Source organism: Pantherophis guttatus, chromosome 3, assembly GCF_059756535.1.
Source record: "Pantherophis guttatus breed Tessera chromosome 3, ASM5975653v1, whole genome shotgun sequence".
In the NCBI taxonomy this organism is placed as follows: domain Eukaryota; kingdom Metazoa; phylum Chordata; class Lepidosauria; order Squamata; family Colubridae; genus Pantherophis; species Pantherophis guttatus.
The window spans coordinates 173369220-173391644 of record NC_142065.1 but is presented as its reverse complement, the minus strand read 5'-3'; the positions used below and the strand labels follow the sequence as shown (position 1 = coordinate 173391644).

At 35.4% G+C, this 22425-nt stretch overlaps 1 protein-coding gene across 4 annotated transcripts in view; it reads left to right on the top strand.

Moving 5' to 3' along the window:
• Positions 1–22425, top strand: part of ST18 (ST18 C2H2C-type zinc finger transcription factor) — a 157351-nt gene that overhangs the window by 66119 nt on the left and 68807 nt on the right. For all 4 annotated transcript variants that reach the window (XR_004593361.3, XM_034429755.3, XM_034429747.3 and 1 more), the window contains exons 2-3: positions 459–513; positions 6960–6990. Coding sequence is in view for 3 of the 4 variants with exons in the window: in XM_034429755.3 (XP_034285646.2) it covers positions 459–513; positions 6960–6990 (86 nt within the window). In the remaining variant the exon portion in view is untranslated. The remainder of the gene's footprint in view (positions 1–458; positions 514–6959; positions 6991–22425) is intronic.

The following is a 22425-nucleotide window of genomic DNA, read 5'->3' as shown; positions in this document are numbered from 1 at the left end:
AGTGATACATCTCTTGGTAATAATGATTACAATAGATAAATGGAACTTCAATATTTGCACACAGTTTGTTACTATATGCCACTTCCTGGAAGGCATCAATATACAGTAGCATTCATGCCCTGCTTGATTCTTGATGGAAATATTTATTGGGGAGGGGAACAAAGTTCTAGGCTATGTTCTAGGCTAGAGGGACTTGTCATCTGAGTACGTACACACATATACAAAATTTCTTGATTGAAATTAGAATGTAAATCCCTAAATCATTAGTCATTTGTAGCTCATTGGCAGTTGTGCTGAGAGCATATTAAAGAAATACTATTCTGAACTGTCACTGAAAGTCATTCATGGATGACTTTTTAACTAAGTTACAACAGATTAATAAATTCTTCATTTGTAAGACATCAAAACTGTCTTCAGTGGTAAATAGATTTAATTGAATGCTTCCTGCTTTCTTGCAGATGGATGCTGATGGAGAAGATAAAAAGCTACGTACCCGTTCAAGAGGAATCAAGGGTGAGTTAGCTTAAAAGACCCCCTTCTCTGACCCTGTGCCCACCACACCATGAAGCATAATGATCTCTGCACAGGCTCCCAAATGTGTAGTCACTGAGTCAACACCTTCCTTAGGGCTCATTTTAATCAAGTCAGGACAGAAAATGCAAGCATTATGAGGTGAAATGTTATTACATGCATTGGGGAATGTAAGAGGAAAGACAATCTTTCTAATGCATGATAAATTTCACATAGACAATTTAAAAAATCTCCCAACAGAAGCTCTCCGATATTTTGACACTAAATGGCTTTTGCCACGCAAGCAATGATTTTGGAACAGAATATAAACTCTTCAGTGCAACTGATCCTTTTCAAATTATATGCTAACTTTGGTAAACGAGGGACATGCATTTTAGTGAATTTCTGTTCCCTGTTGAATAAACTCTGCTATAACCATTTTTTAAAAAAAACCCTTTCCAAATGAATCTTTGTCTACCTAAAACACTGCTATATTCCAATTCTTTAAAATATGCGTATATATGTATGTATGTATGTGTGTGTGAATATATATATATATATATATATATATACCTTTTCATATATTTGCTAAATCCATTTTCTGATTCTCATTGGGTAAGGAGTGGAACAGATGGCAATGCAATATTGAGATTAAAAGGCCCCTTAATGATGTAAACATCTGGAAAACATGATTGACTAGTAATACAACCCCTTAAGGAAAATAACTTTTTATTATAATTGTTAATGTTCTTTGTGACCCTTCATTGAAAATGGGATATGGGCATATATATAAAAGTAAATAAATGGGGATATTTTACTTTCATTTGAAACAGATTTTAGTTGCAAAGTTTGTGGCAGAACTTCAATGACTGAATGTAATGCTAATAAATCTAATTTGCTACAATCCATTACTTTAAGGGCACTTTAAGGGTACTTTGACATATGACTCTTTGAAGGACCTTTTAAGCATCTGCTTAGTTATATCACATTTGAATATGCTGGTGCAAGGAGATAATGCATACAATGAACAATTCAGGGCAAGTAATTTGATTCAAGCATTAGTTGTTGAAATAACCTAAAAGGCTGTAACTTATAGCTGGAAGACACCTTCTTCTTCCTATGAGATAGCATCCCAATACCACTTCTGTCACAGCTATGTGGGAGACCACCATAGACTGAACTGAAATATGTAGTTTGATTTAGTGGTTAGGGTGCTGACCCAGAAACTAGGAGAATCTCTATGGAGGTTCTCAGTCATCCAGGTCATGGTTGTCCCAAAGGTGCTTTAAAAAAAAAGGCAACTGGACTTTCTTAAAGATGTTTCATTTATCATCCAACAAGAACTGAAGAATCTTCTTGGATTAGAAGTGAAGCATCTTCAAGAAAAATCAAGAAACTTCTGTTGCCTTTTTTAAAGCACCTTTGGGACAGGAAATTCTGAGTTCTACTCTTTTTGTTCTGGGTTCAAATCCAGGCCAGGTCATTTTGTGAATATTCAGGATGGATCAGTTTATTTTGATCGGTCGGGTTTTTTTGCCAACATAACCTGCAATAGAACAATTCTCAATATAGTACAGTTCTCAAGTATTTACCTTTATACTTTCCCTATGTTCCTCCCAAGAACAGGTCCTGCCTAGTAAAAATTATTGGAAACTGTAATTAGCTGGATAGCCAAAAGGAGGTGCTCAGTTAGGCATCCTGCTGAGCTTGCAGGGTCCCCCCCTCCATTTCCTCCATATCACTTGGCTTCCTGCTTAATTAACATTGTAGTTAGAAGTGGTAATCTCAGAGAAAGGGATCCTTTGCTTATTCGTTAAAGGAATGTTTAGCTCAATGGGTTTCAACCTTTGGCCAATCACAAACTCTTTCTCTGTGTAAAGGATTTACACATCCTAAAAGATTTCTTACGGGTTTTGATTCAGTTGCTAATACCTTAAAGGGAGATCCACTCAGCCAGTTCAGCCCAAGAGTCCGTATGAGCAGAAAAACTTCAGTAGTTCTTTGTTTTATGACCTGGGATTTGATGAGCTCAAACATGGCCGAGGTTAGTGGATGATGTGCATGACAAGGATGACATAGAATATGTCATAGGGGGTATTGAAGTCACTCTCTTCCCATACTGTCTTAGGCATGAAAGCCAGATAGGTGACCTTGGGCCGGTCACACTTTCTCAACCTAATGCACTTCCCAAGGTTGTTGTTGTAAGGAAAATAGGAGGAAGAGGAAGAAGTATTATGTATGTTTGCCATCTTGAGTAATTTATAAAGTAATAAAAGTAAGATAAAAATATAATGAATGAATAAATGGTCCTGCCCAAGCATTCTCTGCCTTGATTTTTCCCATTGCAGGAAAAATCTCCTTTATAGTATGGAATAGAAAATGGAGAAGGACACTAGTAGCAAAAATGTGTCAGTGATTCCTGTGATGGGAATGGATTACAGACTCAATTATCCCCAGTAGAAAATTATGCTCTAAACATCAGTTCTAACCAAAGAAAGTGGCCTAACTGTATGGATTCCATACTCAAGGCCTTCCAAATATTTTGTCTGAATGCTCAGAAAACTACTTTCAGTTTATGAACTGATGCCTGTTTGCCCATCTCTGATTTGAAGGCATTTTCTTAATACAGTGAATTCAAAATAAGCTCAGTGTCAACATACATATTTTAAATAAATTATTTTATTAAAGGTCAACCATATGGCAATTTTCTTCCTTCTCATTGTAAGCATTTTCAAATATTAAGGCTGTGAAAAGATTGCGTGAAAAGCATAAACTAAAATGCGTGGAAATGGGTATGAAATGTTCCTTTTTGAATCATTAAAACAGCTATATCACTGCAAAGTTTTAGTTCTGCTCTGAAGCTGCTTCCAACTTCTCCACATGCATACCGTATGCACATATGATTACTTCACTTCTTATCTGTCAAGGTGACCAAAAGCAGTTTCTATCAGTCACCTGAGACTTGTAACAAATGTGGCTGCTTTAACAATTCAAAGAGATGTGCTTCTCTTTCATATTTGTTTCGACAAGTTTGGGGACCCCTCTTTACAGTGCTTTGACCCCTATAAAGTACTTGTTTTAAAAGATGCAGAGATACTTAACTCATTACATCAGAAATCAGCAATTATCAAACTTTGTGGAGCTGGGTCCTTCTAAAATAATAGCTTTCATGTTCCTCTGACTAGTGACCTCTTCTTTGAACTTGTTTTTTTCATTGCATATATTTAATAACCAGGCTAGGTACCTTCATCAGTACACAGTAGAGGGGAGTGAAGTTTTCTGACTGTTTAAATATGGTAGCTTCTCCTATCAGCCTTGACTGCTGTATTGTTTCATTGACTGCTCTTTCAACTGGATATTGTTTCTTTCTTGATTGTTCCTGCTTATCTGGATGTGGGTAAACAAGTGATGGTATGATGAGAATCAATGTACTTAAGGTTGTTTGGTTGTTTCTGTGACCTTTAATTGCTACCTTTTTGAATGGTTTCTAGATAGAACTCATCTCAGTATTTTTGTTACCAGCTGATTTGTCAGAGTGCCAAGTTGTTAGAAATTGTATTATATTTTTGGATCTACCTTGATTAAGTCTATGGTTTTCCAGTTGAAATTGTGCTGGAACTTGTCAATGTGTTATGAAATTAAGGAATTTTCATTATGTCTTCTGACTGCCATGCTCATGTATATGTTCCAGTTTTCTACCTGCCAGTCTTCTACCTGTTTGCAATCAAAAGAGTAATCAAGGAAGAAATAATACTCCAATCAAGACTGATAGGACAAGCTGCCATATATAAACAGCCATCAAATATCACCCTCCTATGCACTGATGATGTTGCCTAGCCAGTAACAAAATGTCTTCAAAATGAAAAGCAAGTTCAGAAAAATCAAGAACCAAACAATTCAAATCAGAGCTGCATATATTTTCCATTGTTGCAATGAGTTTTTTTTCCCCTTGGAAGTACTGGTAGTGATAGCTAGCTTCAAATGTGTTCCTAATTGAAGTGTCATAGCCCTGTGCATGTGCAAAGTCAGTGCCTGGTGAGAACTCAGTTTTATTGATGATTTAGGAATGAGTTCTCACCGGTCCCAGGAGCACTGAATGGAGTTCTTGGATGCTGTATTCTCCAGAAGTAGGTCCAGCTATGCATCAGCATATAGAAAAGAATATGTACACATAAGTGTGGGATGCTGAAAAAAATGAATGAGAAAAGACTGGTTTTTGGAAGCCCATATGGAGTATGGACTTTGGAACACATCAATGTAAGAAACTTCTTGAACCTATCTGGTTCTTATACTAATAAAACACAAATTCCTTCCTGCAATTGGATCAGGGTTCTTGACTACAATTCTGCTGAAATATTTATTTGTTCTTCCTGGGCCAGTCAGCATCATTGTATATCTTCCCATGGGCTTGTATCTTCCATTGTAACTTGTTCCTGGTATTCAGTTTGCAGAACTGGATTGAAGCAGAATTCCTGCAAGACATTTATTTGGTGGTTCCAAATTTTTTCTTCAAGTCCAGTTACCGGAGTCTTCTTGTCCTGTTTTCTTTCCCATTGAGATTCCTACTCCTATTTCCAGACCATGCTGTTGTTGCTAATTCTGGGTTTAATGCAGGGGTGAAATTCACTTACGTTCTCTACTGGTTTGCAATTGTGCGCGTGCAGTGCTCACGTGCTTGCTTTGCTTGCTTGTGTCATTGTCTGCACTTGTGCAAAGCCTTCTGCGCATGCGCAGAGGCTTAAAATGTCACCAAAAAGTGATAACATGATGTCCGCATGGGTGGGTGGAGTCTCCCGTAGCCACCGCTACCGGTTCACCCAAGCCAGATAGAACTGGCTGAATTTCACCCCTGCTGTTTAATGACTGCTGTTTCCAAGCTCTGATAATTACATTCCTGTGGATAGTGATCAGGACCTCTCTATTTATTTGTGAACTTTAAGGATTTCATGACCCACCATTTAAGAACTACTGCATTACAACATTTCAATGTGAAAGATGTCTAGGCATATAAGAAATTAATGTGCAAACCATGAATTTATCATTATTAATAATTTCCTATTTTATGTCTGTCTTTTTAAAAGACAGACTTCCCAAAATTCCAAACAAATTTGCTATAAAATTTCTACATCCATGCACATTTTGGTATTCACTTTCATGAGTGTAAAGTATGGAGCTATCGTAAACTGCATAAATTCAAACAGTAGATGGTAGCAAAGATAAATTTGACCATTTGCTGCCATCTTGTGGTCACCCAGAGGTTATCAACCCAGATACCTTAGTACTAGCAATATAAGTAGTTATAATGATATCCATCTAGATCAGTGCTGGGATTCTACCAGCTTGGACTGGTTCAGGCGAACCGTTAGCTCCAACTTTCAGCCGTGAGCGAACCGGTTCGCTCCCAATTTTGAAGTGGGCCTGCCCTCCCGCCCCTGCATTATACTCAACCTATATTTCTGTTTCTGAAGCCCAGCTAGTCAGCACGGCAGAGTGGATTGCTGTGCCTCAGCTATTTTCCTTGCTGACAGTGATGCGGAAGGTGACTTTTCTTCAAACTGTGCACACACGCGCAGGTCTTGCTTTGTGAATTGCGTGCTTAGCGAACCAGTTGTTAAACCAGTAGGATCCCACCAGTTATCTAGATCTATATGATTCTTTAAAAAGCTTCCTTTACCCTCAGTTGAGATCAATGACAGCAGTTCCATTTAGATTAGCAGGATGAAAAACAACTCCCAAATGAGGTGATTAATTGCAATGGAATAATGAAGTTACTGCGGCACATCTGAACATTGTTGTGAGCTTCTATTTGACTAAATCTGCAGGGAGCTACAGGCTAACTGAGTTTCTTTAGTAGTTTCTAATCAAAGTTAACATACTGCCATAATTTCTTTAAACATTAAGGAGGCTATCACTCTTATTTACCAAAACAGTTAAGCATATTTAAGCATTAAATGCTTCTCTCTTGCACAAAGAGGCTTACAAGAGTAACTGTTTTCCCAAAGGTAGAGTGAAAGATGAGTAAAAGATCTAATGGCTTTTCCAATAAACCATCTAATCTTTTTCAGGGAGGTATATAAATAAGTAAACATCAGAGTTCTTCACTCTCAAATCATCTCTACAAAAATATGATTTTTCATTTTACAATCAACACTACTACTGCTATTAGTAGCAATTGTATTTATTTTAAAAGAAACTATGGGGTAAATTTTATCCATTGTACAGTATTTTTCATCTTCCAGTGTGGTAGAAAATCATCTGCATATTGTTTTTTAAAAGTCATCATAGAATTTACTACTTAATAGTTACTACTTAGAATAATAATAATCCTGTGGCTGGGGAGGGGGGGAATTAAAGTAACCCTGTTAAGAAAAGGGTTACTTTTCTTATCAGAAGTGAGCAGGTTAAAAAAACCAAACATATAAGTTATTCAGTTTTCTCTTCTTTTACAGCACATGTGGATTCAATCGTGCAGGAACTCAGGTAAGATTTAAAGTTTATATCTTGACTTCATCACTGGCTATTTATCTTAGGCCAGGGGTGTGTCAAACTCATGCCATCACATTGTCATCACGTGACGTATCCTGACTTCCCCCCCTTCCCTAAACCGGGCGTGGCCAGCATGTGACACATCTGGCCCATAGTCTGTGAGTTTGACACCCCTGTCTTAGGCATTTATTACAACAAAATAAGAACCAGAACAAGTAGACCTGTTCATAGTTATTATATAGTTGTTTCTTTAGAAGAAATGCTGGTGAAACAAAATGTTAATGTTAGTTATTAAATACCTCCTAGAATTCTTCAGTGTGTCAGAAAACTTTCAATAGTTTTCTGTGATTAATGTTAGTGATTTGACAGGCAGGCAGTCATATCTGTTCCATTAAATTCTTCTGCCATAACTTTTCCAATAATTTCACTAAACTGTACATTATACTCTAATATATCTAGTGTGAAGACATTCAGTTCAGATATAGAAACACTGTTCATGTATCTCCTTAGATTCCAAAATTGTAGGTTTGTATTATGGTTCTTCTTTCTTAATAAAGTTTGAAATGAATAAAGTTTTTTAAAAATGTCAAAAGTTACCTAAAATCTCATATTTTGTTGTTCTCTATCACTGCAAGTACAGTAGCTAGTGTTGCATTAGATTATAGTTGAGAAGGTATATCTCCTTTCCTGTTATTCTGCAAGATGGAACTAGATCTAACAAAACCTGTGGAATGATCATGGCTTATGTAGCAATTATGCCATGTAAAAGAAAATGATATCTATTTCTCTTTATTGGCACCATTCAACTGCCTATCTCTTCCCATTGAGCATTTTACTGAAGCCAAAGGTGATAATTGCAAAATTACTGCATATTTTTATTCAGCTCACATTGTTATTGGTCACTGAAATATTAAGTAAATACTATCTAAACACATCATGTAAATGAAAAAGTTCCAGCAATTTTTCAATGGGGAAAAATAAAATTAAAAACCTTTTTTTTTCATATTCTATTTCTAAATTATTAAATCAAAGGCATTTCAAGGACATGCAGTATGAGGCTGTAACAGTGAAAGTGAGCTTTCAGTTGAACAGCAACTAAAAATAGTCCTTTTCCAAATGTGGATATGATAAAGATTTGGGCGTTATTTTTTAAAACAAAAGTAATACTAATAATTATCTAAAACTTTAAAAAGAGTATATTATCTCTGGCATAAGATCAGTAACCTTACATTTATGACAAGTGGTATACCCTAATATGAGAGCCAGTTTGGCACCAGGCTAGAAACTGAGAGGTTGTGAATTCAAATCCTGCCTAAGGACCAAAGCTAGCTGGGTGATGTTGGCCCAGTCACTTTCTTTCAGCCCTGGAAAGGAGGCGGTGATAAACTACTTGAAAATTTTGCCAAGAAAATTGCAAGGACTTGTCCAAGCAGCCTCTGACAGTGGAACAAAATTGAAGAAGAAAAAAACCCTGATATATCTAGTAGAAAGAAATTTATTATTATTATTATTTATTTATCGTATTTAAGAACCATTAATCTCTCTCACAAAAGGATTCTGGGCAGTGTACAATAAAATATTAAAAGCATAAAAACAGTATATTAAAGTTAAAAGAAGCAAGAAAAGAGGCAAGAAATACTTTTCATTTATCTTTTTAGATTCCAAATTTGTTAGGCAGAGAATAGATGGGGGCGGGGCCAGTCAGAATTTTTACTACCGGTACTCCAAACTACTTAAAATTTACGCTACCGGTTCTCCAGAACTGGTCAGAACCTGCTGAAACCCACCTCTGATATATATGTATATAGTGCTTCTTATTTGTGAATGTAAAAATGGCATTAATGTGATATGGGGATATGAAAGAAGGCAAGCAAAACAAAAGGGTGAATGGAAGACAAGATTTGACAAATCCATTTAAAAATAGACTACTAGAGGCCTCTTCGAAGATAATCTGGATTCCAACATCTCAAAAGCACTTAAACAATAATGAATGTGTTATGATCTTTAGCAGTATAATTGTGGAGAAAGTTGAGGGCCACAAAAACGGCGCTTAAGGCAGCATCTTGTTCTCCTGCCGCAGTAATATAATTAAGTTTTGTAAGGATATACTTTTTTTTAGGACCGCATTCCAAGATGACAAATCCTTCTACTGATTTTTAATTTAAATCCACGTACGATGTACCATATTGGATCTGATTGATGATAAGGTTACTCTTTTTTAAACTCTCTTAATTTTCAAAAAGGTTGCATATTTACTTCAGGTCTAGATATGTCAAACAGTAAAATTCTTCCTATTTTGTATAATGTGGCCATTTGATTCTGCAACTCACAAGAATGTAGAACATTTATAAAGCTGGAACAGATTTTATTGACTATCTCATCATGTTAAAGAAGTAAATGCAATCGTAATCTACTCCCACAGTGTATTTTTCTGAGTGAGGACAAAGTAACTAGCTTTCATTCTCTTAGCAGAATCAGTTGTGGATTTTTTTCCATCTTTGTCTTCATTAGCTAGCCAGATACCTCTGAAAAGTCTTCCTGATAACATTATCTTGATTGTGTTTTCCAAAGATTGATATTTAGTGATATATTTTCTCAAATCTTGTAGCCTTTGATAAGAAACATAGATATCAGTCATGCTACCACAGAATGTGTATAGTTGCATAGTTTAAGTATGACATGAACTGAATCCACATTAAGTAAATTGTTTATAGTGTTGTTTTCTGTATCTTGAATATTTCGGTACTTATTAGATGACCCCATATTTTCATATCATGAAAGAATAAGATAGTTCTATAGAATCTTTTTAAACGTCTTCTTTCATTTCTTTTTAAACCAAGCCTTTTATGTTTAGAAGATTTCCTCTTTTGAAATCTGATATAACTTTTTTAAATGATGCTGTAATTACCCATTTGTTAAGATCTCTCCATCCAGAAGTTGGCCTTTAAAAATAAAACATACTGCATCAGAATTACATAGTGTTAGAAGAAAGTAATTGGTATTGCAATCTTTCAGAGTGATTCATTTGCTTTACATCCACCTAATGTCTGCATATCATGAACATATTCATGGCAACTGATAAATGACAGGATTTTTTAAAAAATTGGAGCTCCCAGGATGAGGAGGAACAGCACTTGCCTATTGCTCTTTGTTCAATCAACCAAATAAAATGGATAGCTGAACCAGCCAACAGTTTCATCAGTCTTATAGAAGGATGCCAACAGTTTTGTAGCACTAGATTGAACATCCAACCATATTCCATAGTTTTAGGAGGTAGATTTGAGAAATATTTTATCTCTGATACTGATATCTTAAATCACTAACCACTACCCCTATTTAGAAGCTCTTAACTGGGAAGAAGTATGATTAGCATAGCCTACTAGTAACCTGAAATGGCACAGTTCAGCAAAATCTTATTTGATAAGATTTTGATAATATTATTTGATTCTGTTGATTAGATAAATAGGTTTGATATAGTTTATAAATGTTTGCCACAAAAAGTAGGTCTAAAGCTAATTTTAGTCAAACATGAATTCATATGGGCTTTATCTAAAACTATTTTGTGAAAGCTCAAGGGAAAAAGGAGACTTTTTAAAGTGTGGTATAGGCCACATTTGAGGATAAGTAAATGACAAACAGTAAACAACTTGCTATGTAGTTAAAATTTTCCGCCTGTTGAATGTTAACTATGAGGAGACATTGAGTTAGACCAGTGATTTAACTGCTGACTATTACAAGTACATTAGTGGGCTGAGTTTTAATCCAAGGTAGAATAGAAATGTTGTTGCTTATAATGCATTTACAGTCTGAAGAGTTTTCTATTAAAAATCAAATAATTGCCGTTTGGGAACTCAGCTTATATGTCTGAAGCAATCATGCTAGATAATTTTAATCTGTCATCAACAAGACAACTCAGTAAGTACAGTATGTCTATGTGTGTACGTACCTGTGTGCATATGCATTTGCTTATTTATAGTACACTGAAATTATATTGGTATAAAGCATGACACTAGTTTATATATTGGATGTATATTAAAGTTCACTTATTCTCATTATTACTCCTGTCTGTCAAGCATTCACACATTGTTACATTTTATAAATGTATGCCATTATTGTAATATTTTTTTATATGCTTGTGGTCTTTATATAGCTTCAGCATTTCTCCCGCCTTTCAGAGCTATCATTACTTAACCACATTTTAAACTCAGGGCTATATCTCTTATAATGCCTAGTAATTCTACCAGTTATAACCTCATTTATAACCTTTTGAAAAGACTTCTTTTCCTGGTATTGTCAGAAGAAAAAAAAGCCATTCTGCTGGATTCTTTATAAACATAGAATAAAGAATAATAAAGTTGGAAGGGACCTTGGAGGTTTTCTAGTCCAACCCCCTGCTCAAACAGGAGACCTGATACTTTTTCAGGCAAATGGTTGTCCAGTCTCTTTTGGAAAGCCTCCAGTGATGGAGCATCCACAACTTCTGAAGGCAAGTGATCCCGTTGGATGACTGTTCTCATCATTAGAAAATTTCTCCTTAGTTCTAGGTTGCTTCTCTCCTTGGTTAGTTTCCAACCCAGTGGTGGGTTTCTCCCGATTCGGCCCGGTTCCACCGAGCCGGTAGTGGTGACGATATGATGTCACCGAACCGGTTCTGCCTCCCCAACCCCCGCTCTCCCACCCCCGCGTTATTCTTACCTTTTATTTGGCTCCACCCCCAATCTATTGCTGCCTCCTGAGTCCCAGCTGATGGCTAGAGGGAAAAAATCTGTTTAAACTCTTGCCGCGGGGCTTCAAAGGGCCGCCCTACAGCTGATCAGTGTTAAAAGAAAACAAATGAGTAGACCAGTGCCTGCAAAAATACATGAGTATATCTGTGCCTGCAAAAATACATGAGTAGATCAGTGCCTGCAAAAATACATGAGTAGATCAGTGCCTGCAAAAATAAATGGGTAGATCAGTGCCTACAAAAATACATGAGTAGATCAGTGCCTGCAAAAATACATGAGTAGATCAGTGCCTGCAAAAATAAATGGGTAGATCGGTACAGCTCTGCAAGCAGTTAAAAGCCTGGATCTACCTCTGGTAAATCCTAAATAAAACCAGACAACTGTCCTATCTCCTAAGTGTGAATAAAATAGTGTGAAAGAATGTGAATACAATTAACAGCTTTTGGTGTACCTGCTATTATCTAAGCTTGGAATCTAATGTGAAAAATAACATTGATGTGATCCCAATAGTTTATCTGTCAAAAACATTCCTGTATAAGGGTTGTGTTTCATTTATAATATTCATTTTATCTATTCTTTGTGTTCTAACAAACAATATATATATATATATATATATATATATATATATATATATATTATAGTCTGTAGAGTTGATTCATTTGGGCTCTCTCTCTCCAGATGTTTGTTGGCAGTGATCCTGGTGATCATTGTAGCTCATTCCAATAAAAATATACTTCTTTGCATCTATCTCCAAACAGTTTGGTTTTTCATTTAATATGAACATATTTTTCCAGTCTTTTTAAAGCACTGCTACCATAATTTTCATTTCCATTTTCAGCCCCTTTCTCCTCCCGTCATCAGTGAGGAAAGGATAGAGTATAGTTTCTGTTGACTGGCAATACTAACAGTCTTTTATCTGGAAGAACCTTAAAGTTGCACATGGAATGTTTCTGTTGGATTAATTGTATTATCTGCTCAATAACTCTGGTTATCTCATGGCAAGAATGGTTTAGTACCATTATGGAATAACCCCCTTAGATCAATGGGGCAATCTAGGCTTTTTTTAAAAAAAAAAATTCAGATTTTCCATACTGTCAGACTTCATTTAGGGTGATAATAAGGAGAAGGAAGAGTACTTCAAATATCAATAACAATATAGCTGTTTGTAACTGGGATAAACCAGAAAGTATATCATTTAATAATAATATTTTAAGGCTAGAAATAAAAATGTAATATGCTCTAATCAAAAGTGCAATTATTATCATTAAATATTTTTCATGATATCAGTTGGATTTTTCATGATTCAATACATAGCTTTTTCATTCAAGCATGGGGAGCCAATGATTGCAAACTAAATACAACCTCAGTTTGGTCTGTCCAAAATATATTCTTCACTCTTGATTTTAAGTCATTATGAAAGCCTCAAAAACAGTCTTCACCCACTCCTGAAATTTTTTGTTTAGTTTTATCACATATCTGCCCTGTAATTAGTTGTATCTTTTAAAACCCTTTTTTCTTAGGAATGAAAAATACTTTGCAAATATTTAAATATTGATGTTCATAACACTTTACCTCCTTGGACTTTCACAATCTCTTATAAAGAGTAGAAGTATTCATATGGCTTTATGTAATACATAGCAAGACTTAAGGTAGTAACCAGTGGTGGGTTCCTCCTGGTTCGGTCCGGTTCGGCCAAGCCGGTAGCAGTGACGATATGATGTCACCGAACCAGTTCTTCCCCCCCCACCCTCCCACCCACCCACCCACCCATGTTATTCTTACCTTTTATTTGGTCCCACCCCCAATCTATTGCTGCCTCCTGAGTCCCAGCTGATGACTAGAGGGAAAAAAAACTGTTTAAACTCTTGCTGCGGGGCTTCAAAGGGCCGTCCTACAGCTGATCAGTGTTAAAAGCAAACAAGAGTCAGGTCGTAAGTGCGAGGACTGGTTGTAAGTATGAGGACCTTCCAGAAATGACTCTGACCAGCTAGCCACGCCCACCTAGTCACATGACCTCCAAGCCACACCCAGAAAATAAGCCACGCCCACAGAACCGGTAGTAAAAAAATTTAGAACCCACCCCTGGTAGTAACCCTTAGCTACTCATGGAGTTCATTAAAGAGCTTTAAAGATCTTTAGAGTACTAAATATTACTTTAAATAACACATATACAGATTTCTTAACTAGTGTAAGGAAAAGGAACGTTTGTTTAAATAAGCCTTTAGCTTGGTTCAAATCAAGTAAAACTTTGAGGATTTAAAAACTAGTATTTTATAATATCATCTGCCATGAATATAGCAATAAAATCTATACTGTAACGCAGGAAGCCTTTGCATGATGGCAGGATGACACTGTAAATTATGTGGAAATGCTTTTACTTTCTGAACAGTTCTCTTCACTTTACAGCCATTTTAACTGAAATTAATTTAAAATAAGGAGGCAACATCAGTATGAAAACATTGCCATTTCTAAAGTGGTATTCAATTTTCTTTACTGTTTGATAAACATGATTATTTCTTCCAATAGGAACTGGAAAAAAAGGGGGTTAACCCCATGACAAACTGTGGCATTGTTCCTTATGTAAAATGACTTTTGCCCCAGGAAATGATCAAATCTGACCATAGTATTCCAAGTTTTATAAACATAAGCAAATGGTCAAGGATTTGAATATGAGAAGTGGAACTCTTTGGATTCCTGTCCCTTTATTGTATGTCCACATTTGGTCTCTCTCCCACTCCCTTGTTTTCAAATGGAGTTCAATCACACCAACATTTCATTATGGTTGCAGGCCTTATCCAGGTTATAACCAATGTTCTATTGTTTTGGCCCTTTTAGACACTTCTTTTGTATTTCACAGTCAATTGTTCATCTTAGTCAGGCAGCACAAAACATTAGTTTACTGTCTGAAAAATCTACAGCTTCCAAGCATAATGAGTCAATAGCACTATCCATTCCTCCCCAGGCTTCTCTTAGAAGAATCCAAAAAGGCTACACCATCTTCTCTACTCCCTATTTTATTCTCTTAAAGAAATTATCCTTTGATATTAAAATTGCATCCTGATTCCAGTTAAATCACGATGTATTTGCTTTCTAACTTATTATATATGCCCTGGTCTCGGCACTATCTTACTTTCTTCTTTGCCAATTGTCATATTAGTATATTTGGACTTGCATATTTTAATAACTTCTATGTTACTTTTCTCTAAGATTGCTGCTCATCAGTCCTGATTCTTCTTTTATCTTCATTGGCAGTTAAACCTTTCTGTGTATTGCTTTCATCTCTCTGTGGTCAGTATTCCTTTTTTGACATTATAAAATGTAAATATAATTGAAAACTCCACATCTGAACTTTAGTTAGTATTAGTAAGGGAACATCATTCATTTGTACTATTGCAAAGAAATCTTTCTCTTCACCCTTTCTACTATGGATCCAGATCATTTGGTATAACTCTGATGTACAATCTAGATAGCACAACCGATCAAATCCTTCTCCTATGGAAGGAAGCTTGATGCATCCATGAAACTAAATATTACAGATATCAGTCATAAAAATGACTCCATGTTGCAATGACAAGTAGAAAATATTATTATTAAACACACTATCCTTGGATGGGTATCTAAATAGGAAGTGCTATTAGCAAACGGATGATGTTATCAATCATTTTATATTTTATATGTGTCTGCAACTGTTTGGTTTACATGTTCTTTCTCTAAGAAAAAAATTAGGTTAGGAAAAGCAGCGTACTTTTTTAAAAAACAATTTTTTAAAAAATTTAAAGTGTCATCAGGACTTTGGTAGAAAAATGCATGCATGCAACATTAAAATGGTGCACTGTTTTGCAGTCTCACTTTGGATTCCCCTGGGCGTCCACAAATGTTTTTGATACAAATAGTTAATAAATAATTAATGAGCAAGAGCATATGCAGGTGCGATATGCATCCATAATGAAAAGTGTGTGTGTGTGTATTTGTGTGTGAAAGAGAGAGAGAGAAAAAAAATAATGCAAAGATATAATATCACTAAATAGGAAAAACATTGGAAAAGTTATATAGTTGGTGCTCAATAAATCATTGATGAAGGATTAATCATAAAAAGCAGAATACACTGAGTTATATTTAACAAGTGAAAAAAGGTTTTAAAAGACTTTTTAAATCTCTGAGTTGAATGCCAATATCTCTGCTGTTTAATTATTCAAAGATAAATCAATTAACAGAAAAAAGAAAGAAAAAATCTAACTAAAACACTATTCAATAAATATTTAACTTCTAAATTGTCTTGTACTCTGATATACAATATTTATAAACATTTTAAAATTATCATGTTTCTGACTTCAGTTCTTTAATCAATTCTGCTGTAATACTATATTCTAAATATTTACATTTGTTTTGATGCATAATGTATAATCTATATAAAAGCCATTTTAATTGAATTTAGTTAAACTTCTATTAGAATATAATGCTGTTAATACTGTCAGTAATGACTGCTGTGAAATCAAAACTACATTTTATCTACATTTTAAGAGCACAAAGAAATGATCACCGATTTTTCTGCAGTTTTAAGTACATTTTTATTTGTATATATTAAGAAAATTGATTCCATTCTGAATCCTTGATAAAATTTCTTTGGTAAGGTAAAAGATAGATGATTTAAGAAAAACTATATAACTATATATTTAAACTTTAAACTGTATAGATAAATTTTATAGATAGATGAACTATATATGGTAGCTTTTAAAATTTTAATTGTTTTTATATTTATCTTTTTATTCTTTGTATGTCATTTAGAGTCGCCTAATTGGAGAGATGGGCAGCATATTAAATCAATCAATAATCTTTCAGAAATGTTATTCCTATACTTACTAAGAGAGTTGTATATCAAGGATGTATGTTTAGAAGATCTCAACATCTTCAAATCACCCAATGAGTTTTGTGTCATTTCACAATACAGAAACTGAATTGTTAGTTAAAATATGTCCTTTTATCAATATTTCATCAAAAATGCCACATCAGGCACAGGAATGAAATTATAATAGATCCTAATTCATTAAAAAAAATATCTCTTCTATGAGACCATCTAGTAACTTTGACAGCTGAACCATATGAGCCGTGGTGGTGGAGTGGTTAGAGTGCAGTACTGCAGGCTACTTCTGCTGACTGCTAATTGCCAGCAGTTTGGCAGTTCCAGTCCCACTGGTTGACTCAGCCTTCCATCCTTCCGAGGTCGGTAAAATGAGGATCCAGATTGTTGGGGACAAGATGCTGACTCTGTAAACCACTTGGAGAGGACTGTAAAAACACTGTGAAGTGGTATATACTGTAAGTCTAAGTGCTATTGCTATTGCTATTCCATGACAACAAGTGGACCGTGGATAAATAGCAACAAAACTATTAATGACAAAATATATGAGATGCATAATAGAGATGCTAAATTAGAGACTTACTGTTAGGAAACTACAATTTAACATATCTTTGCAAATGAATATATGCATTGCAGAAAGAAAAAAACTTTATTGACATGCTGATTTGTTATACTGAAAAGAATTTAAAAGGAAGCTTTCTATAGAAGTTTTATATAAGAAGTACATATTTTCTAAAGAAAAAAATTGAGTTTGGCTTATATTTTAAAATTATGAGGAAAATGCATTGTTATTTTCAGTGTTAGAAATGGTCTAATACAATTAAGGAATATGAGACTTTGTATTTTAAATGGTCCATATTAGTATTCTTTTTCTTTGATTCAAGGAGAACTTTTTAAATTATTTGGCTCATAAAAATATAATTTGAATAAATAGGCTATTTACATATAGAATTACTGCAATGAGAACCAGGGGTGAAATGCTCCCTGTTCAGACCGGATTACCCGATCCGGTAGCAATGGCGGCAGGTGGTTCGGAGAACCAGTAGCAAAAATCCCTGCCCCCCCCCCACACGCCCAGCTGAGCTGCGCAATCATCAGAGGCTTTTTTTTTACTTTTAAAAGCATTTTTTCTACAACCTCTTTGGCTGAAAAAATGCTTTTAAAAGTAAAAAAAAAAAGCCTCTGATGATTGCGCAGCTCAGCTGGGATCATCAAAGGCTTTTAAAAGAAAAAAAACTCCTTTTTTTCTTTTAAATGCCTCTGACGATCCAAGCTGAGTTGCCTGATCGTCAGAGGCATTTAAAAGAAAAAAAGTCTCTGCCGATCAGGCAACTCAGCTGGGATCGTCAGAGCCTTTTGACAGCATTTTTTTACAACCTCTTCGCCGAAGAAGTTGTAGAAAAAATGGTTTTAAAAGTAAAAAATAATAATAATTGGCCACGCCCACCCAGTCACATTACCCCCACCACCAAGCCACGCCCACAGAACTGGTAGTAACAAATTTTAGATTTCACCACTGAATGAGAACTATATAATTTGCATGTTGAATAATTAAGAATTTTTATTATGTATAAGCTGTTCTAAATATGGGAATGTTGTTTGTTTGTTTGTTTGTTTGTTTTAAATTTGATTTATATGTCGCCCTTCTCCAGAGACTCAGGGCGGCTTACAATGCGTTAAGCAATAGCCTTCATTCTTTTGTATATTTTATACAAAGTCAGCTTATTGCCCCCACAAACTGGGTCCTCAGTTTACCTACCTTAGAAAGGATAGAAGGCTGAGTCAACCTTGAGCCTTGGAGAGATTCGAACCAGCAGAAATTGCAGGCAGCTGTGTTAATAGCAGGGTGCATTAAACCACTGTACTATCAAGGCTCTTTCTGGCCTTTATTACTTTTACAAATAACTCAAGGTGACAAACATGCCCAACACACCTTCATCCTCCTGTTTTCCCCACAAGAACCCTGGGAAGTGGGTTGAGGTGAGAAAGAGTAACTGGCCCAACTGGCTTTCATGGCTAAGATAGGTCTGAACTTATGGTCTCCTTGTTTCCAGCCTTTATGCAAATCTACCTATAGCATGATCAGTGATTTTATCCCAATTTCTGCTGTTTCTTCTTTCTTGAATCATTCCTCCTGCAGGCTAAACTGCCTTTATAACACAGTATAATCCATGCCCTGCAATACCTTCAGTTATTAATTGTAAACTACTACTACTTCCTCCTCCTCCTCCTCCTCCTCCTCCTCCTCCTCCTCCTCCTCCTCCTCCTCCTCCTCCTCCTCTTCCTTTCTCCTTCCTAGCTTTTATTTTAATAGAAATGTTGGGGGAGATTCAGAAAATTTGTTTAAAATATTCTGAAAGTGAATAGTACTAAAGTAGTTATGATGTATATTCAATGAAGAATATACATCATAACTACTTTGGACTTTACTATGGATCAATTTGGACAAGGTTCTCTCAGCTACTGTATGTAGGAGGTATGGATATACATCACTAAACCTCATATACAAAGGGACACACTAAATATCTCTTTACTGAATTCTCTAGCAGAAGGCAACACTTTGGTAAATTTTGTACAAAGCATACATTATCATCAGAAATACCATCATGAATAGATTACATGACATGTTTTGTAGTACAAGAATAAAAGGCAACATTTTAATATGCAAATTATTGATAAAAAGTAAAGCCATTCTTTTTTGTCTATGCATAGCCTTAGACTTTATTCTCATTATGTTATTAATTACTATACGAATGCAAATATGAGCTACAAGAACAGCTGAAACAAACCTCTTTCTTTGAAAAATATGAATACATATGGTTGGTGTCCCAGTTTTTGTGTGTTCATGGTACCAAAATGATCAAATGATGGTAGGAACATAAATGATTTCCCACTTCAAAGTTAAAGATTAAATATATGTTTGCCATATGCTGGGTGGTGAAGCACATATTGATAACTTGGTTATATGAAAGCAAGTCCAGAAAGTGTTTAATATAGTTGAAGTTGGAAACCACAGGTTCACATTTAAACTGCCAGATTAGGATCAAATTAATCTGAAGGAATGAGATCACATATGAAATCAAAAAGATGGGAAAAAATACGAGATGGGAAAGGGAAAGCCAGAAAGTAGGAGTAAAATGGAAATCTCAAATGCACAAGAGCTAAATCCGTATCTGGTATTTATACTGTTCCTATAAACCTGTGATCTCACAACATATTCCCATTGGACAACTGAGTCAATTTACTTTCAGCTCACTTGCACCACAAGTGTAACCGATCTGAGGCCAATTTACAATTAGAAGGTGCTATAGAGATTTGGGAAGGTGTAGTTTCCCATTGGTGAAAATTCTTGGTTTCTGTTCTGCCCCAGCTTCGGGTTCCCAAGGATATTGACACACACCAACGGTCCTTATCAAGTTTATTAAGAAGCAAAAATAAACCAAGTCCAGCAAAGGTTGGCAACCAGCCCAGAAAGCAAGATACGATAAGACTTTTCCAAAAAATGCTCTGATGATAATTACACGTTGTTTCTAGCAAGAAACTTACTAACGGCGTGTGATTTAAATAGGCTAAGGGAGTGGCCAATTATCCTCAAGCCTTACTTTCAAGGAGACCTCCTCCTCCTGAGTAGCCACTCCTGCCTTTTGGCAGCCCTGCGTGCTCAAGCATTGAGGAGAGGCTCCTCCACTTCCCTCTTTTCACTTGAAGGAGCCTCTGGAGGTTCTGAAGACCCTGGCTGAGTCTCTGCCTCTGGCACCACATCCTCTTCAGCCTCTTCGCTGTCTGACACGAGCACCGGCTGTGCAGGCCGCTGGCGGGCCACAACAGCTTCTTTACTTCTGAGCTGTTAGGTACTTCCACGTACAAAATAATTTCATTAGTTGACTGACACAGTTGGATGTGCTTAACACACACACACATACACACACATGCATGATTAATAAACACATACAAAGAAACTTGCATGCAAATTTATTATCTAATAAATTGTAAACCATTTCCCGTTTCTTTTATTAATACCTTTATATCAATGTTAAGATTCAATGTATCTTAAAGTTCAGTTTCTTATCAATTCTACCACCACCACCTGCTCCCAGTCAATATCAGATAGTTTTGCCCATGGAATATTAATTTGGATAAGGAAGAAAGTAGATGAAAGGAAACAAAAAAGTAATTGTCTCCAAGTTCTTTGAATCATGCCTATCATAAGTGACATTATAAAAAACCAGTCTGTTTTTCTTTGGATTGCAGAGCTCCTTCTATTCATAAGAAAACTGAGATGACTAGGAACAAACATGTTGTGTTCATAAATAGGCTAAATATCACAAATATCAAAGTTCATGGCAGCCACTTGGATGCATAAATGGGAGGCCAACACATTTTTGTGTTATGTTGTGTAACTGTAGAATAAAGGATTAAAACCCATAAGATCATGAACTATAAGTGAGGTGAATATTTCTCTTTTACTTTCCATTGAAAGTAATTTTATTGTTATATTCAATGGAAAGTAAAAGAGAAATATTTACCTCAATTATAGTTCATGATCTTATGGGTTTTAATCCTTTATTCTACAGTTACACAACATAACACAAAAATGTGTTATGGCTCCCATTTATGCATCTAAGGCGCTGCCATGAACTTTGATATTTGTGATATTTAGCCTATTTATGAACACAACATGTTTGTTCCTAGTCATCTTAGTTTTCTTATGAATAGAAGGAGCTCTGCAATCCAAAGAAATTATATTCATATAGTTTGTACATGCAACCTGAGAAAAACCTGCCTGTTTTGAATTCCTATATAACTGTTTTGAATTCCTATATAACCAGCAGAGCCTAATTGGCAAGTGATTTTTCAAAAGTTACATGAAGAAAAAAAAACAACTTGATGCACAATTTTAATTATTCCAATCCACCAATTACACTTCTTTACCTGTGTACCATGTACACTGCTTTGTGGCATTTGCTTTGCTGTAGCAGATAAATATGCCACATAAACCATAGTCATTTTAAATAGAGGGATTGGAAGGAATCCATTATTTTGGTCTCTTGCTTTGTGCAACATTGTGACAGAGCAAGAGAATTTACAATTTAAAATGCATTCGGTTGTGCTTTAACTTTTGCCGCAGTGAAGATCTTCACATTTGTTTCCCTGTCCTTCATATTTGTAATGGTAGCTTGCCAAGAAGAAGCCTTGCCAACTTGGATTTAAAAAGAAAAAGTAAAAAGCTTAAGTTAGTCATATGCCATCATCCAAAACAATCCAAACTGGAGCCAATTTAGTGCACATAAGTTAAAGATGAATTTATGCTGTTGAGCCTCATAATATGTGTAACCAACAGGGAGCTGTCTGGAGACAGGGATTTTTGCAAATCTTTCTGCTAGATCAATGAGCCAAATGCAAAATTTAACAACCAGTGGTATCATGTTGAATTGTCATACTCCCTAGGGGAGTTGAGTCCAGCAACCAATGAGTGGATTACACTGATCCATAAATGCAATTTTTCATCTGTGACAGATATAATGGTTTTATTCATATTGCATAACTGAGAGAGAACAACAGATAATGAATCTTTTTTTTTTAAGAGTAAATATAGAATTTTCAGCAGGTGACACTGGACTTTTCAAAGAACATATATATCAAGTCTGAATATTTTTTTAAGTTTTTTTATGACCCTTCTGGCTGAAAGATACTCATTTCCAGCCATTCAACTTTGTTAACAAACAATAAAACATTTTTATACTTTCTTAGAATGTAGTACATAATATTTTTTTTAAAAAAATAATCAGTCTTAGGGAACACCTCCATATGATTTGTTAGGTAGGAAATGCATTCAACTCTTTC